Source organism: Vigna unguiculata, chromosome 8, assembly GCF_004118075.2.
Source record: "Vigna unguiculata cultivar IT97K-499-35 chromosome 8, ASM411807v1, whole genome shotgun sequence".
Classification (NCBI taxonomy): Eukaryota; Viridiplantae; Streptophyta; class Magnoliopsida; order Fabales; family Fabaceae; genus Vigna; species Vigna unguiculata.
The window spans coordinates 7,896,260-7,914,467 of NC_040286.1; the positions used below are offsets into that span (position 1 = coordinate 7,896,260).

Sequence of the window (18,208 nt, forward strand, 5' to 3'; positions counted from 1 at the left end):
TGCACCGTGTCATTTCATTCCAAAACTTAAGATATCTTCCATATCATCTATTCATGCATTCTAAGCATTCAAATGATCATTCCTTTCATTAGAATGTCTAATTCAAAATGAAGAACACTTTGTTCATAGTTTCACACGCATTTTTTTATGTTATTTGCATGGTTAGTAATAACTTCATTAATCATCTTCATTGCATTGTTAGTAAAGTTAGTACTGTATATTTCCTCCACCAAATTCAGATTTACACACTCACATTCACTCAAAATTCTGGTCTTTCCTTGGATTACTTTGGTTTTACACTATCTTGTATCATCGAGGAAATATTTTTGCATAATATTAGGCCACAATAAGGTTTATCAATGTCAAACAAATCGGTTTTGGAGTGTTCTACAACTATATTTCCTCCACCAAATTCAGATTTACACACTCACATTCACTCACCACCCGTGACTCCAAAGGTAGCCTACAAATGACACTAGGAGACAACCTATTGCAATGATGCTCACCATCGACCACACAAACACATGCCTTAAAACACCACTTCAACAACTCTCACTTCATTTTGGACTTCTCCTGCTTTCCTCCAAACACCTAAAACGATGCCACCGACGACATTTAGAACAACCACGGTTAGATCTTTCACGCTCCCTCCCCTTTCCCCTTGTTCATTTCAGATTTCCAATTTTCATTCACAGTAAACAATTTTGCCCTTTTATGTTTTTTGCTCTTTTTATTTTTCACTTTTTTGCCCTTTTACATAACACCAGATGATGTCATATCACAGTTGTCAACAGGATGTTACTTGCTACATGAGTGTCAAAATAATGTTTTCCTTCTCCTTCACGTTCTTATAATCATTCTTAACACGGGACATATATTCTAAAACTACAACTTCAGAATTTTGTCTTTCTTGCATGGTAGTGACAAGAATTGGATTTTTGTGTTGAGTTTTCTTTTCTTGACATTTCTTTGTTTCCCTCTAGACAATCCGTTATAGATGAAGTTAATTGATGATATGCCTTAAAAATGGATGATGAATAAAAATTTCATAAGATGTATTGAGATTTTTTTTCAATTCAAAGGTTATTTTACTGTTGAACTCCAGTTGTAATTTGTAGATGTGATTTTCTGTTAAAAATTAATGACTATTTTACTGTTGTTCATGAAAGAACCCACTATTTAACAAAACTAGGATAGTTTAAATTCAACAATTGAATCTTATTATTATACATTACTCACCTCATAAGAAATATTTTATTGTTAATATAGCTTATGTAATATCATCCACAACAGCAAAAAGTTACAAGAACATATGCTTACATTAAATACCGTGCAAACACCTTTCTTTGGTGCGCTAACAAATTACTTTGGCCCTCAAAGTCTTACTTATACCATTATGAAACCAAAGTAAATGTTGCTATGCTAGCTAATATTGTACTTAATAATCGGACATAGTTAAACAACAACAAAAAAAAGCAACTCCGAAGCATGTTTAAGTACCAAACCATGTTTCCTTCTAGAGTCATTCTTTTAAATAATTCTAATAGAAGAGTATGTACCAGCCACAAACCCATTTTTCAATTAAAGGTAAAAAATTGGGGCAGAGTGACAACATCTAGGTGTTCACATAAGCTAAAGAAGGTAAGTTGAATTCTATGAGCGGATAAAAAATTTCTATCATGGCTGAAGTTGGTGAGACTTACACAGCAACCTTTACTTCAGAAACAGATGCATTTGCATACAAAGGGTGGAGAACATGGCCTTCTTTAGGCTCAACATGCACCCATTTGCGACCAGTCAGCTTGTTCCGTTCAAACTTCACCAATCCCTCTTTCAATGCAAATAGAGTATGATCTTTCCCAAGTCCCACATAGTTTCCTGGATGAAAACGAGTACCACGTTGTCGAACAATGATATTTCCAGGTATCACCCTCTGCATAATAAGAGAAGAGTTACATTATGAATGAAGAAGTCAATGAACCATGTTCAGAACATCCAGATTCAGTTCACACTTCCTCTACCTGCATGGCAATAATTAGAACTCAAAAGTGTAAAACAAATACCTCCCCACCAAATTTCTTCACTCCAAGGTTCTTGGGTTTTGAATCCCGTCCATTCTTTGTAGAACCAGCAGTCTTTTTGGAAGCCCAACGCCTGAACACCATACTCAAACCTTCTCCAGACACATCTACAATAATGGGTCAAAAAATCATTAGTCTAGCCTACTTTAGAAAGACATCATACAGTAGCCAATATAGGATAATGAGGCTATACCACTGGTGCTTCTATACACAGGAACATTTGTCACAAGTTCCTTGACATTCAATCTTCTGCAAAATGATGCTGCAAAATTCATGGTGTTTTCTATGTGGCAGAGACACAACCTGGGATAAATTATAACATTGGAAATTTTCAAAATCTGTGAAACAGTTCAATTACGACTGGTGCGCTTGTAGTAACAAATACCAAACACCAGAATGAATCAGTTGAGGCAAGATCAGATCATCAGAAAAAAGTTGGCCATACAGTTCCACTGTCATGTGATCATTAAAACGTATTTACATTTAATAAGTAGACAAGAAACTATAATGAGTACAGGCTAATCTCATAAAAACAATGAAACTTATTATTTAAAGAAATCAATCATCTGCAGGCACAGGAATACCTCCATGTCATCCCCATCAGTTTCTCTACTTGAAGTACACTATACAATAATAAATAGCATAGTAATCTAGATTCTATTCATTAGCAACTAAAATATGTTAAATCAAAGTTTCAGTTAAAATATGAATAGATTGTTGCTTTGATTAAATTATAACAAATTAAGTAGTTATTTAGTTACACAACTCAAGAAATCTAAATTCACAAAATAAAAATTAGCAGTGCTGATGTATATACTACAACTGATAAAATTGTTTACAAAACTAATATGCAGCATAAAAAGTAGAGAATGCCAGAGTGTGGCATGGGGTGACACCAGATAATCTTAAGTATGTTTTAGATCCAAATAAGAATTATGCCACAACTGTTTTTGAGACTCTCAATATAGTAACTGAAAATTTTTCCCTCAAGGCTATGCATGCTGCCTTTAAATACTTGCTTACACTGAAGGAGGCTTAACGACTCAATAAAAGGAATTGCCCTTTACATTGTGCCTTTCCATGCCTTTATCACCTATAATCTCAAAATTCTCCTGCTCACAATTTTCAGTCTCCAATATTTGTTTTGGTTTTCATGGATTTTCAACTTATTTCAAAATTTAAATGACAAGGATTTCTTTTAATTTGATACCCTTTTGGGACTCCTAGACTCTATTTATTTTTCTTCATGACCAGATAAAAGGATATGGTTCCATGGTCCTTCTAGGGCCTTTCTCTGTATATCCTTTTTTCTTTCAGTTACTCAGTCATTCCTTGAATAGGAAAAAGTCTTAACCATCAAACCTTGTGTGAGCTTGCTCAGATTCTATTCCATGGCTATTCTAACATTTCTCAGTTGAATTGGTGTTTTTAACAAATGCATCCAAAGGAATATTTTAGGTCTTCCTAATTAATGCTTTTAAATCACTTATATGACTCCTCAAACTTCAGCACAACATACAATAGGAATAAGATGCACCAGTAACAACAAATCACAACAAAAGAATGTAAAGGCTTTTATTATAATATGCACACATCCCAATTCTTCCATCTGGCTTCTTACCATTGGTCTTCCTAAAGAATCAATATAGCTTAAAGTAACCTTAAGGTTGTTGATGAAACCTTAAGAAAGACACTAATGTCCTTAATTAAATTAACTTCTAATTCTAAATTAATATTTCATTTCATTTCTCCAATAAATTCACGTAAGTGCTCTGCACAGTGCTACTTTTTACAAAACTACTGCTATTTCATAGTGATCCTATCATCCACAGCTTAAAACAAAGAGAACCCAAACATCTTAACAGAACAACTGGATAAAAAAAGCGAGATATGAATGAAAAGAGACAGACCACACCACATGAAGGATTTAGAATAACAATAAATAACAGTCATGAAAGCCTTAGGACAGGAATCCAACATCTTAAACATAGAACAAATACGTAAATTCAAAGATCGAAACTTAAAAGTGCTTGCAGCTACTTCAAATTTCTAACTCAACGGGGCATAAAAATTGAAAATGTAAAGGGAAATAAGTTTACGAAAACGATTTAATTTACAGTTTGTTTCTTCATCCACACCAGAGAGGGAAACAAAAAGCTTCCTCCAATCAATCTTATCCTTGATTGTCTACTTCAAAAGCTAAAGCACTAGAAAATTTCAAATACAAAATTTAATTGCATCATCTCTTGGCCCCAAGTTTAGTTATATTTAATATCTAATGTTAATCCTATCACTCTAAACAACTTCCAAGATTTCTTGCCCATCTGATTGATTTCAATTCCAATTTCCCCGTGAGCAATCAAATACCAGTTTGTCAGGATAGCTTCATCATACATTGTCTTAACCTGCCCTAGCTTGCATCCAATTAACATACTAATTGGTGGAACTTACATGAAGCTGTCAGGATATATTGGACCCCAAAATAATTTAGCTGAACTGACATCCCACATACGATATCTGAATGGGAAAACCTACCAATTCCATATGTATGACCAATCACGAATTATTCTAGGTCAAAAGAAAAAAAAGAAAAAAAAATATATATATATATATATAATTGACCAGTAATTCAAGCTTAAATAAAACGTTCTCATCAATAAAACTACATACACAACAACATCATTGGGCATTAAGGGTGCCTTTCTCTACTGCAGACTCTCCCATAAGGATCCTTCCAAACCCATTTTCCAATACACACATTGATTCATAGGAAACAATCACTCTTCATATGTTCGTATATTTACAGCTAGCTATTGGCACATAACAATCCCCAATTTTATATATGGAAGGTTGAATATGGTGATGCAACAGAAGAAACAATCGAAAGTTAACGGAAGTTTAACCTCTGAACGGACCGGAAAACAGTGATGCAGCGGCACAGTGACAACACAAGGGGCGAAGCAGTTGGTTGATCAGAGATGGAGGCATAGGATAGAATCAAACCTCTTTTAATTTCTCATACGATTTTAGTCTCTTTATTTTTACTTTACTTTACTATTTTAACTTTTAAAATTCGTAATTTATTATTTTTAAACAATATTCTTTAATTGTGTATCTTTTTTAATATTTTAATTTTTATATTTTAAATCACCATTTAGATTTTACCATCTGTTCAAATGTTCATGTTCCAAATTTCGATAAAAAGATTACTATTTTACTGGTGGGTTGTTAGGGAAAAATAAATATTTTAGTTTGAGTCTTACATTGCATCATCATCACTTACATATCTTGAATCATCTTCCAAGTGATGTTACTGCATAAATCACATGAGTCCTTCTTCATCTTTTACTTTTTTCTATTCTTTTTAATTGTCTAATCATCTTTATCCTGTTCCAAATCCATTTTATGATTGTTACATAATCATCTTTGTCTTAAATGTAAATTTTCATACTTATTTAATCTTTTGATTTAAATTTGTGTCCAAGAGTAAGCATTTTGGAGTTCACATTCATATAGAAATCCTTAGAAAATTAAAATCAAACTGTAACTTTATTATCTTAAAAGCTATTTGCAAATTATAGTTTTATAGTCTCAAAACAATCCAAATGGTCGGAATCACCCAAGAGGAATAGGCCAAGCTTTGGAGCATAAGAAGTTGGTACACACTTTACCAAAGCATAATGAAGCTGCTGGATACACAGAATAATCAATGCCATTAATAATTTGTCTCAATTATTCTGTGAGTTCAACAGCTGTCAATCAATGCTGATGTGATGAATCATGTTGGTCTTAACTACACGAAATTTCGATCTCCATTAATTTCATTTCACCATAATTTTAAAAAAAAAGCAAAAATCAATTTTAATCTTTGGTGAAAGAGGACCAGAAAGCGATTCGGCAATGATTGTGTTTGCACAAACTCAATGATAAATAGAAGGCATATATCACATAATAGATCTATCTAATTCTGACGTAGTTGAAATGAACGCTAACCTCTCTCGACGCTATCGCTGCCGCCACGCTTGTACCACCTCGGGAACCAGTATGTGTGCTGCTGTCAAGCTCCAGCACCGAAGAATAAGAAATGTAAGGGTTTCGTGTTGAGGGACTCAGTGAGAAGATCTTGCGGAGATAAGAAAATGTTTTGAACGAAGAGAAGGGGACTAACCACACTAGCCCTCTCCCATTCCATCTCATGTGAGGCTTTTGGAGTTGGGGGCCTTTCGTGGGTAAAAAAGATGGGACCGATCATGGCTGGCCCACGAACTGCGAGTAAAAATGACAGCCCAAGCACAGACAATTGGTAATAAAGAGTGTCTCCTGCGTTTTTCTCTCCCAAATCTTTCCATCTTTGAGGACATATATTTTATTTTCATATATTTTTTCTTGCCTTCTCAAGAAAAAAAAAATTCATTTTCTCTTTTTATTGTACAAGAGTAAGCATTTTGGAGTTCACATTCATATAGAAATCCTTAGAAAATTAAAATCAAACTGTAACTTTATCTTAAAAGCTATTTGCAAAATCTCGTAATTCACCAAGGGAAGTAGTAATGCATCCACTTCAATTACCTAGGCTGAGAAAAGAGAACCATATTCCTAGTTCAAAAAACTGTTCAAATTCTAGTTTTATATTGTCTCAAAATAATCCAAATGCTCGGAATCACCCAAGAGGTATGAATTTGAAAGACATAATAGTCTTTTATTGTCTAATTTATTCTCTCAAAGAGTTTATATTCCAACAAACTTTATATACCTCTGGATAACGACGCTTGTTGGCTTACATTTCAAAACATTGAACAAATTCTTTCCAACCATATTAACGCAAATAAATTGCTATCATCATTAGTTTGGTAACACTTATGAAAAATGAGTCTAAAGTAGACGTAAATTGATATATCTTCCATTTTCTTAAATTTTATCCATTGTCCTTTGTTTTCATAATCAAAAATACAATAGTTATTAAAACCTTTTTAATTAACGTACAAAATATTTTTTTTTATATTCTTTAATTTAGAGCATTTGTTAACTACCCTTCGCTGGAATCATAATATACAATTTTCTCGATATGTACCTGAAAGTAGTCATAATTTTTTAAAACCACAAATTGTTAGGGAAGAGATACCTTTTGAAGTGATTTCGTGGACAAAAACAATAAGAGTCCAAATTATTATGTGTCCAACTAAATTGTATGGGCGTGTGAAAGAGGTTTCTTTTCCACAACAATTTGGTCATTGCGGGCTTATTTTTAATATTTAATAATCATTTTAACATAACATTTTGATGCAGTGTGCAAAAATTGAACTACCTTCAAAGACTATAATCTTATCTACAACCGAAAGCAAATATCAATACTCAGAAAAGGTTTTTTAGAGTGAGTGACATCTCACTTCATTTAATTTTCCTAAATTTCAAGTTCTCTTGAACATTTAGCTATACTTGAGCTTTTTTCAACATTAGCACCTTGAATTATCAGCGAATGAAACAAGATACAGTATTTATTCAAGCCCTCTAAGTCATTAACAAAAAAGGTGTGAAATAAGCGGAAAGACAATTAAATTGTGTTGTAACTGCATTGTATCAGCAAATTCAGTAGAGATACAAGTCACTCCAAATTGATGTCACATGATAATAAGAGATGAGTACCACCAGTGTTAATCAATGTAACTACTTAAAATGATAAAGGATAAAATGAAAGTATGACTGTTATATCTATGAAACTTATTTTTAACATAATATTTACTCTTAATACAATGGTTCTTTCCTAGGTTGTCTTGATTAAGCATTAGATGAAACATGAACAAAGCAAAAGGGCGTCTATTAAATTGATGCCGAGGAAACATGAACAAACCACTGAAGCCCTTCAACTATACAATGATCCTGAACAAATGCATTCATGTAATGTAAGAAAAATGACATCAAAGGACTGAAACGGGATTGGTTTGATTTGAATTAGAATCATGCTACATATTGCCATATGATCAAACATATTCCAACATAAATTAATCACCATTAAATTCAAACATAATACATTTATCTGCATTATCTTCTACTATACAAATCTCTTTCTTAGGTTTGACGCAAGCTGCATGTTTCAGTTCTATGAAATTGGGTTAATAGTAAGGCTTTTAAGCCCTTTCAACAGCATATGAAAAGGGAGAAACTATACATCGTTAAAGATGTTCTAGTATACAAAGATAGAATTTTTCCAATTATTCTCATAAATCAAACATAAAAAGAAAAAGAGAACATCAAAAAGTAAGAAAAGAAAACCACAATTTTTCAAAACTTGGAGGATTCCTCAAACTCGTTCAATCTCTCGTCCTTCTTCCTCCTCAATTCAGCCTCATAGTTTCTCAGCCTCTCGTTCATTCTCTCCTGCACACAGCACAAGTACACCCACATCAAACACACGAAAAAAGAAAAAAATCTTTAAAGAGAAAAGGGAAAAGGGTTTCAAAATATTCTATCAAGCCTCCATTAGTTAGCTTCAGAAAGCCATAAAATTGAAGAGGCAGAAGAAGCAACTGGAAAGAAAGAAGAGAGTGATGGTATGCTAACCTTGTAGTTAGATTCAACACGGTGCATAACGTAGAATCCGAGGATGCCTCCAAGGATTGTACCGGCCATGATTCGAATGTAGCCCCATTTCTGAGAAACAGGTCTCATTATCGTTTCTTCACTCTTGATTTCTGCAGAGAATGTGGTTTCAGTTTCAGCGTTTAATGGTACGGGCTTTCTGTTTTGGATATGTTACACCGGCCCAATTTTCAGAATAAACAAGTAATGGCAATAACTTCACCCCATCAATTTTCAAAAAAATGACCATTTTTTACCCTTGTAAATTTGATTTTTGAATTATTAATTTCGGAATTTCTCTAATAACAATTTTCAGAATGAAATTTTGAATCAAACAGTTGGGTTAGTCCCACTACTGCAATAAATTAACATTAACTTGGTACTAACCAAGTTGTCCCAAGTGCCACAATGACCAATTCATCAGTCCAAGACGTGACAATGGTAACTCCAACTAGATAATCGCAATATACAACAATTTAGCCACTTTGAAAGGCCTCATAAGATTTATATTGGTAAAGATGAAGGTCAAAAAGTTCAAGATTTTGGTTCTTCGTGTTTCAAAACCACAACAAATCCTAATTTCTCCCTTTACTTACACAATAAAAGGAATTGCCCCTTACATTGTGCCTTTCCATGCCTTTATCACCTTTAATCTCAAAATTTTCCTCCCCAGAATTTTCAGTGTCCAATATTTGTTTTGGCTTTCATGGAATTTCAACTTATATCAAAATTTAAATGACAAGGATTTCTTTTAATTTGATACCCGTTTGGGACTCCTTGACTCTATTAATTTTGCTTCATGACCAGATAAAAGGATATGTTTCATGATCTTTCTAGGGCCTTTCTCTGTATATCCTTTTTTCATCCAGTTACTCGGTCATTCCTTGAATAGGAAAAATTTTTAACCATCATGTGAGCTTGCTCAAATTCTATTCCATGCTTATTCTAACATTTCTCAGTTGAATTGGTGTTTTTAACAAATGCATCCAAAGGAATATTTTAGGTCTTCTTAATTGATGCTTTTAAATCACTTATATGACTCCTCAAACTTCAGAACATAGGGCCAGCCCGGCCCGTTTTGACCCGGCCCGATTTTGGCCCGATTTATACGGGCCAGGCCGGGCTGGCCCGCAAGGGTGAAACGGGTTACACTTTTGAACCCGGCCCGCAAGCTGGCGGGCTGGCGGGCTAGCGGACTGGCCCGCGGGCTTTTTTCCATATGTTACATTTTCAGTCCAAAATCATATTTCAACAAAATTATTGCAACAAAAACAACCCTGCAGTATATAATATAACTGATCACAAAACAAACAACCCTACAATATATATAAATGACATTTTGCTCTCTGCAAGTCATCAAGACACTGTTGCAACATCAATAACAAGTCTGAATTAGAGTACTTTAGGCATGGAGCATTACCAAAGTGCAAACAGTTACATAAAAAAAAAATAGAAGCATTAATTATGGATGAGAGGTTGTATAATTTGTTTGGCAACATGTGCTGCAGAAGCATCTAAACCCTCCAAATCAATAGGAGCATCTTCTGAAATCTCCCCATCATCAAACCCCGGTAGAGATGCCTCAAACAAATTAGAGTTCAGAACAGTTAAAAAGGAGGTGGCATTATAGTTCTACATCAAATATACTGCAGTGTATAAGCAAATTTCAGTTTAAGTTAAGGCCAAACAACTCAATCCCAGCTTTGCAAACACGGCACATACAACTTTGCAACTTGGTACTTTCTATCATATAATTCAATCATTAATGAAGAACATATTTTTGTCTCAAGGATGATAGAACAATATGAAACAGTGGCAGTATTTATTTGATCACAGTGCAACGATGAAATACATGTTCTCCACATATCTCCAACATGATTACAGATAAACAGACAAACAAAGAAAACAACCACAACTATCAGCCTATCACACAGTCAGATAAAAAATAGTAACACTAGAAAAACAAGAAAAAAAGAAATGAACATCACCACCACACCAAAACGGCAGCAACTACGAAATTGAAATTGGGGGAAAATTTAACCAACAACAGCACAACAATTATGATTCACAGAATGGGTCCAATCCAAACAAGGACAAATCGCAGCAACAACAACCACACATACACCATAACTTCCAATTACAGGAAACCAATTTTAGGGTTACGAAAATCATAAATTTAGGTTACAAATTGAAAGAAAAGGGAACCAGAACGCAAATTACAAACAAACCTGTGTTCGTGGTGGTCGTGGCGGTCGGAATCGTCCGCCAATCACAGTCCGACGGTGGCTCCGCTGTTTTCGCGGTGGTCGTGGACGTTGTTTTCTCGAAATAGCCAACGCGTGGTGGATGTGAAGGTGGAGGAGAAGAGAAGCGGGTATGGTTAGCGACGACGACGTGGTGGCCTGTGTGTTTCGCGGTGGCCAGCGGCGACGTCAGTGGAAGAGAAGCGAGCCCTGAGAATGGAAATCGCAAACAGAGAGAGTGCGCGGAGGGAGAGATTGGGTGGGTGGGTGGGGAGCGCAGACAGAGTGTGTGAGTGTGAGGGATGCTGAAATATGCACGTGCCATTTTTTTAATTAATTGGTACGGGCCGCGGGCTGGCCCGTTTTGGCCCACGGGTTGGCCCGACGGGCCAGCGGGCTTGACGGGCCAGGCTGTATCGGGTTGGCGAGTTGAATTTCTTGACCCGGCCCGTGTTTTTTTTGTTGGGCTGGCGGGCCGGCCCATCGGGCCCGGCCCATTTTGCCATCTCTAGGAATAAGATACACCAGTAACAACAATCAAATCACAACAAAAGTATGTAATGGCTTTTATTATAGAATACACACATCCGTCTGGCTTCTTACCATTCGTCTTCCTAAAGAATCAATATCCCATAAAGTGACCTTAAGGTTGTTGATGGAACCTTTGAGTAAGACACTAATGTCCTTAAATACACTAACTTCTAATTCTAAATTAATATTTCATTTCATTTCTTATCTTATCTAAAAATCCTCCAATAAATTCACGTGAGTTCTCTGCACAGTGTTATTGTTTACAAAACTACAGCTATTACACAGTTAAAATGAAAAACTGACATGTGACACATCCTTAACATCGTTACCACCATACTAACGAAATCAACCTAATTGTTACATATTTTAAAAAAATATGAACCTAATTGAGATTAAAAAAAATCTTAGGACCTGAGTGAGATTTTTGAACAAAAACGTGGACCAATACAGTATTTTAACCTTATTTTATTTCTAATATTTTATTTGGATTAAAAAGTGGAAAGTGAACTATCAACAAAGAAAAAGAAAAAAAATAAATTTAACATTGTTTGAATTAAGTCAAAAGATAAGGAGTGGTATAATTTTTTTATTAATATATTATTTCTTTATTATGTATTATTTTGAAATATCTATTATATTAAAAAAACAAATTACACAACATTTATTATGGATGATCAGTGGATGACTTATCTTTAATTATAAAGATTAAATATTAAATAGTAGTACAATTAAATATATTAAATTTCCAGGATATTTTTCTTTTTTCACCCTTCACTTTTCTTAATTTTTGACCGTTTTCTTTTAAAATAATTGACACAAACAATTATCATTTATTGAAATAGCTTTATCAACAACATTAACCTTTCTTTTTCGTTTAAATCTTTATAAGTAATATTTTTATTATAATAAAATAAAATTAGTAATAGAGAGAAGAAAATAAGAGAACACAAAAGGGAATATTAACGAAATTTTTGTGTGTATTATTACAAATAAGAAAAGTCTTATTTATATATACAAAATGTAAGTCAAAAAATGATACAAATAAAAAGTTAATACAGATATTTAAATTTTTTCAAGAGTAATCAATCATAAAAGTAATTGTAGCAAATCAATTATATGAGTAAATGTAGTAAATTAATAGAAAATCATTTATTCATAACACTCATCCTTTTTGCGTATCCATTGAGTAAAGAATGTGTCTTATTAGGAAAAAAATTCTGGGTAAAAACCTAGTGAAGGAAAAATAGTATATCATTATTTATTCTTCAATATAATATTGTTCATCACATGTTCTATTTCTCCGCTTATGTAAACTCACATAATTAAGATGATGGAATTCAAACTTGTGAATCAAATGCTCAAAAGTTCTCCTTGGACACTATAAATAGATCTATCAGATTTTTACATGAATGAATCTTATCACCCTTTCAATTGAATAATGCACTATTGTTTTCATATATGGTTGTTGATTCCATTCTTCCAGAGGATAGACAACAAGTTTGTCACACATGTTGAATTATAGACCTTAATCAAACACATTCATGATTTACCTCATGTAATGCTAAAAATACTGCATGATTTGTTGTTACGGTTTATTTCATAGGCCACCATGAAATCTTTATGCCACCAAATGTGAACAAATACCGTGTTTGTGATAAACCATTATGAGGATATGATAAATAACATACATTTGCATAACCCATTAGATATGATTTTGAATAAAAATAAGCTCATATTCTTGTACCCTTAAGGTAACAAAGTATATGTTTTACTCTACTCCAATGTTTTTTTGTAAGTGAAGAACTGTCCTGCTTAACAATTTTACAACAAAGGCTAAAAATACTACATGATTTGTTGTTATGGTTTGTTTCACAGGTCGCTATGAAATCATTATGCCACCATATGTGAACAAATATCGTGTTTATGATAAATCATTATGAGGATATGATAAATAACTTGCATCTGCATAACCCATTAAATATTATTTTGAATTAAAATAAGCTCATATTCATCGTACCCTTATGGTAATAAAGTATATGTTTTACTCTAGTCCAATGTCTTTTTGTAGGTAAAGAATTGTCCTACTTAACAAATTTATAGCAAAGGCCACATTAGGTTGAGTATATTTAGCAAGATACATTAGTGCTCTTATAACACTAAGATATGATACTTTTGGATTAAGAAGTTCTTCATCATTTTCTTGAGATCTAAAAGTGCCTTTATAAACATCTAACGACCTTACATAAGTAATGGTCTTGCAACCAGTTTTAGACGTTTAATTAATGATTCTGCAAGTCCATTTTGAGTATGAACATGTGCTATTGGATGTTCAATTTCGATTGACATAGAATACTCATGAAAGGCATGAGATGTAAATTCACTAGTATAATCAAGACAAATTTTCTTAATCGAATAATTTGGGAAATGAGCTCTTAACTTGATTAATATTTCTAATAACTTTTCAAATGTCTGATTGCGAGTTGATGATAAACAAATATGTAACTATCTAGTTGATGTGTCAATTAAAGATATGTTTTACTCTAGTCCAATGTCTTTTTGTAGGTAAAGAATTGTCCTACTTAACAAATTTATAGCAAAGGCCACATTAGGTTGAGTATATTTAGCAAGATACATTAGTGCTCTTATAACACTAAGATATGATACTTTTGGATTAAAAAGTTCTTCATCATTTTCTTGAGATCTAAAAGTGCCTTTATAAACATCTAACGACCTTACATAAGTATGGTCTTGCAACCAGTTTTAGACGTTTAATTAATGATTCTGCAAGTCCATTTTGAGTATGAACATGTGCTATTGGATGTTCAATTTCGATTGACATAGAATACTCATGAAAGGCATGAGATGTAAATTCACTAGTATAATCAAGACAAATTTTCTTAATCGAATAATTTGGAAAATGAGCTCTTAACTTGATTAATATTTCTAATAACTTTTCAAATGTCTGACTGCGAGTTGATGATAAACAAATATGTAACTATCTAGTTGATGTGTCAATTAAAATCATGAAATATCTAAATGACCCACATGATAGGTGTATTAAACCACAAATATAACTTGATATTTGTTTTCAAAATGAGATTGACTCATTTTTTTTGTGATGGTCTTATTATAAACTTTCCCTGTGAACATGCAATACATGAGAAATCATTGGACTGAAGTAGTTTTTGACTCTTAAGTCTTAAGTGGGTGTCCACATGAGTTTTCAACTATTTTTCGCATCTTTATTGATCCATGATGACTTAACTCATCATGCCAAATAAGAAATTCATTTTGATTCGTAAGCTTCTAGCTTATAGTGACATTCATTTCACTTGTACTAATATATGTGTAGTACAAGCCATCCAACTAATCATGCCAAACAAAGAATTCATTTTGATTCATAAACTTCTGATTTACAATGACATGTGTTTCAATTGTACTAATATATGTGTAGTACAAGCCATAAGAGAACGTTGATAATTTCTCCAATACACATTTTTCATTCCATCCAAGTTTAGTAATATAAGATATTCTATATCTCCTTCATTGTTTGTCTCAATATGATATCCATTTACACGAATATCCTTGGAACTTAATAAGTTTCTATTAAACTTCTTGATAGAAGTATAATAGTTCTTCTAGAGCCTTCAATTATATTTGTAGTACTAGAAATAATGCTAATATTGACTTCTAGCATAATCAAACAAGAGAGAAAAAGTATTATTCTTGAGAGTTGTTGCACTATCAACAAAACACAATATATTTATTAGTCTATACAAGACTATTGCATACCAAATGATCATATATATAATTAAATTTTAATGGACTTAATAACCTCAACTCGTTGAAGTGCCAAACAAAATCAATCAACTCCGCAAGTCATATATTATCATATAGTATCAAATAAAACAAAGTATATCCGAAAATCTTTGAACCTCAATATATGCATAGTATAACACAATCAAAACCACAAATCCATATCAAAATCCTTATTTCACATTATTACATAAAATATGTATATTTTAATATATCATTAACTTAAAATATATTCATTTGTAATATATGTATAATGTATAATGTATAATATTGATATTTGAATATCTTCGTTCATATTATCATAATTCATGTCAATTAGAAGATAGGGTGAAAATGTTATATTGCCAACATGCATCTTTCAGCGCCTCATGTTCATCATTCTTCTAATAATGTGGAGATGGTTATTCCACAAGGAGATTTTGAAGCAAGAAATCTGGATCCTAAAGTGGAAGATGAAGACAATGTCATGCCAGTTGGAGACACTAAGCCTTTCATAATAATGCCTGGAAGGTGTCCCTAATTGGGGACGACTCTCTAGATCAAGGCTAAGGATAACACCAAATAGGGACCTCACATGGGGCATCCTAGACATTCTCGACCTCTTCCCCCCCTTAGACCACCAAGGTTCACTAGGTATACACATTAAATTTTAGTAGAGATTTACGTTACACCTCTTGGTGAAAAATATTATTATAGAGACCTCCTATACACATCCCTACAGAGATAAAAAAAATTCTCTGTAGAAGCCTCATCGACATTATAAACTTGCGAATAGGTCCATCACCTAAGTGCCTCTGTAGAGACCATCTCTACATGAAATGCAAAAGACATGAAAAAATAGATTGTCCTTATGATGACTTTTACAACCCCTACTTTACATAAACCAATAATTTCATAAATAAAGGCAACAAAATACCTCCAGATTTTCGTTGAGGTATACTCGACCCAGGATTCTCCCTTGGATATTTTTAACTACATTCTGACTATCACACGTCGCAAAAGCAAATTGATGTCAAAGTGCTAAACAAGTAATAAGTAAGAAACAAATGATATATTCAAATGTCGAAGTTCGTGATTCAAAAAGATGGCAGTAATGCCTACACAAAAAGAGGGATACTACTACTATCCCCAACTATGATCAAAATAAAATTAAACTTAAAAGGCATCAATTGAGCACATCATCCCCTTCCATGTTTTCCTCGACATTCTCTTCATCATGAGCTTCTATTGAAAGAGTGGTAGGGTTATCTTCAGCCATCTCGCCGATAGGGAGAATATCTTCAATTAACACCAAGAACTTCTAGTAAATGTCCTTCCACACGTTGAAGTAAGTGTCTTCTAAAGGAATGCCATAAGGCCATCCCATGCTCTAAACCACCATGGCCTTCATATCCCAAAGTTCTTGATCCAGGGTGTCATAGGAAACCTGTAGCTTTTGGAGGGACTGAATCACCTCGGACAAATCTTGGGCAACTCTCCTCCCCTTCTCCTCACACTTCAAACACTTATTCTTCCAGGGCCTTCTATCACTCTGGGCTTGAGTAAGTTGATTGTGAAGATCCACCATCTTAGCAGTTAAGACCCTCTTGGACGTTGTCACCTTGGATAACCATTGTTTTAAGGCAGCAATTTCGGCCTCAACTGCTCAATAGGCTTTGTCTTCATAAGTTCATGACCAATATGCTTGCCAATCACTGAAACTTGCGACTGATGTTCTATAAAATCCTTCATCAATGACGAATTTGAAGAGGAGCTCAGGATATCGACTTCATTGTGAGAAATAGTGATGATAATACCATAAAAAATCCTCATTTTTGTCCCCATCAGCTTGCTATAAGCTTTATCTTCCTCCAATCGAGGACGTTTAAGAGAAGTATGTCGAGATGTACCAACACCCTGATACCTTTTCTTTTTTCTTTCCTTTTTAGTAGGTGGAGAAGTTTGAGGACTCCTCACCTCATCTTCAACGATCACTATCGCTGGAGTATCAACTTGAACATTGGAGACAGCTCCTTTGTTGCAAGCTCTTAACTGGTCACGCAGTTGTTAAAAGTGACTCTTCTTGCTAGTGCCAATACCTTCATGAGAAGCCATAAGCCCTATAGAAAACACATAAAAAGTGAGCTACAACACATATTGAAGAAATAGATCGAATACATACCAAGCATAGCAACACATGGGTGAGTGGAATTCAATATGGCCACCATCTGACGAGCGGGAAGAGGACGAGGAAATGTGTCTAACCGACTAAGAATCCTACTATCCTTGACCGTCGTCATCGTTCTCGGCCAATCGTCATAATGAAGAAGATGACGAGTCCAAAACAAAGCAAACTTGGGTTTGTCTCCATCAAAGAAATAACGACAATTAGGAGGATTTATGATATGATTCTCATTGCACAAGGACTGACTTAGGATCTTTAGGGTTAGAACCAGTTATGACCACAAGATATTTTTTTGTGGGCAGAATTGGGTATTCTTTTTGAAAATTGGGTGAGAAGAAAGGAATAAGGGGTGAATCTGAAAATGGAAGGAAATAATCACTCTTTCCAAAGGAGGCAATACATAGAGGATGGCAAAATCCTTTGATACAGCCAAGGGTTCTTGAATCACTCAAGAACAAGGAGAATCACTTTCACTATTAGAAAGAAAATTGAATTTCTGAAATAAACTTAACTTGATTTCATTGATAAGAAATGGTTCAGCTTATATAGGAGCTTTAACCATTAAGATTACAAAAGACCATTAATTGTCATTATATCCCACTAGTGCTAATAATAATCCAATCAAGCTAATAATGGTCCACTACTTAACGACTGATTATAACTGAAATTATGGCAGCCAAAAGTCATCCAAAAGTATTCAGTAAGATCATCTTAGTCTTCCAAAGGCTGGTTCTTAAGATGTCAAATGGGCCCTTGTTACACTTGAAATTAAAGCAAACTAAAGCCCATTAATTGGT

General features: G+C 33.8%; 2 protein-coding genes across 2 annotated transcripts; both read right to left on the minus strand.

Moving 5' to 3' along the window:
• Positions 1–1,699: 1,699 nt before the first annotated feature.
• LOC114193229 (50S ribosomal protein L27-like) lies at positions 1,700–2,381 on the minus strand. Its single transcript, XM_028082950.1, has 3 exons — positions 2,275–2,381; positions 2,064–2,188; positions 1,700–1,933 (listed from the first exon to the last, which is right to left on the minus strand). The coding sequence occupies exons 1-3, from the start codon at positions 2,354–2,356 to the stop codon at positions 1,700–1,702; spliced, it is 441 nt and encodes a 146-aa protein (XP_027938751.1). The 5' UTR covers positions 2,357–2,381.
• A 5,687-nt stretch (positions 2,382–8,068) lies between these two features.
• LOC114194794 lies at positions 8,069–11,225 on the minus strand. The gene is made up of 3 exons (XM_028085206.1): positions 10,886–11,225; positions 8,640–8,770; positions 8,069–8,456 (listed from the first exon to the last, which is right to left on the minus strand). Exons 1-3 carry the CDS (start codon positions 11,223–11,225, stop codon positions 8,361–8,363), a joined length of 567 nt encoding a protein of 188 aa, XP_027941007.1. The 3' UTR covers positions 8,069–8,360.
• Positions 11,226–18,208: the final 6,983 nt, after the last annotated feature.

Bases quoted from the DNA above. Each gene is read 5' to 3' on its own strand.
- LOC114193229 (XM_028082950.1), bottom strand. From the start codon at position 2,356: ATGAATTTTGCAGCATCATTTTGCAGAAGATTGAATGTCAAGGAACTT. The intron at 2,189-2,274 runs GTATAGCCTCAT...CCATTATTGTAG, and splicing joins TGTGTATAGAAGCACCAGTG to ATGTGTCTGGAGAAGGTTTG. The intron at 1,934-2,063 runs GTATTTGTTTTA...CTTATTATGCAG, and splicing joins TGAAGAAATTTGGTGGGGAG to AGGGTGATACCTGGAAATAT.
- LOC114194794 (XM_028085206.1), bottom strand. From the start codon at position 11,225: ATGGCACGTGCATATTTCAGCATCCCTCACACTCACACACTCTGTCTG. The intron at 8,771-10,885 runs GTTTGTTTGTAA...CATTCTCTGCAG, and splicing joins CACGACCACCACGAACACAG to AAATCAAGAGTGAAGAAACG. The intron at 8,457-8,639 runs GTTAGCATACCA...TGCTGTGTGCAG, and splicing joins GTGTTGAATCTAACTACAAG to GAGAGAATGAACGAGAGGCT.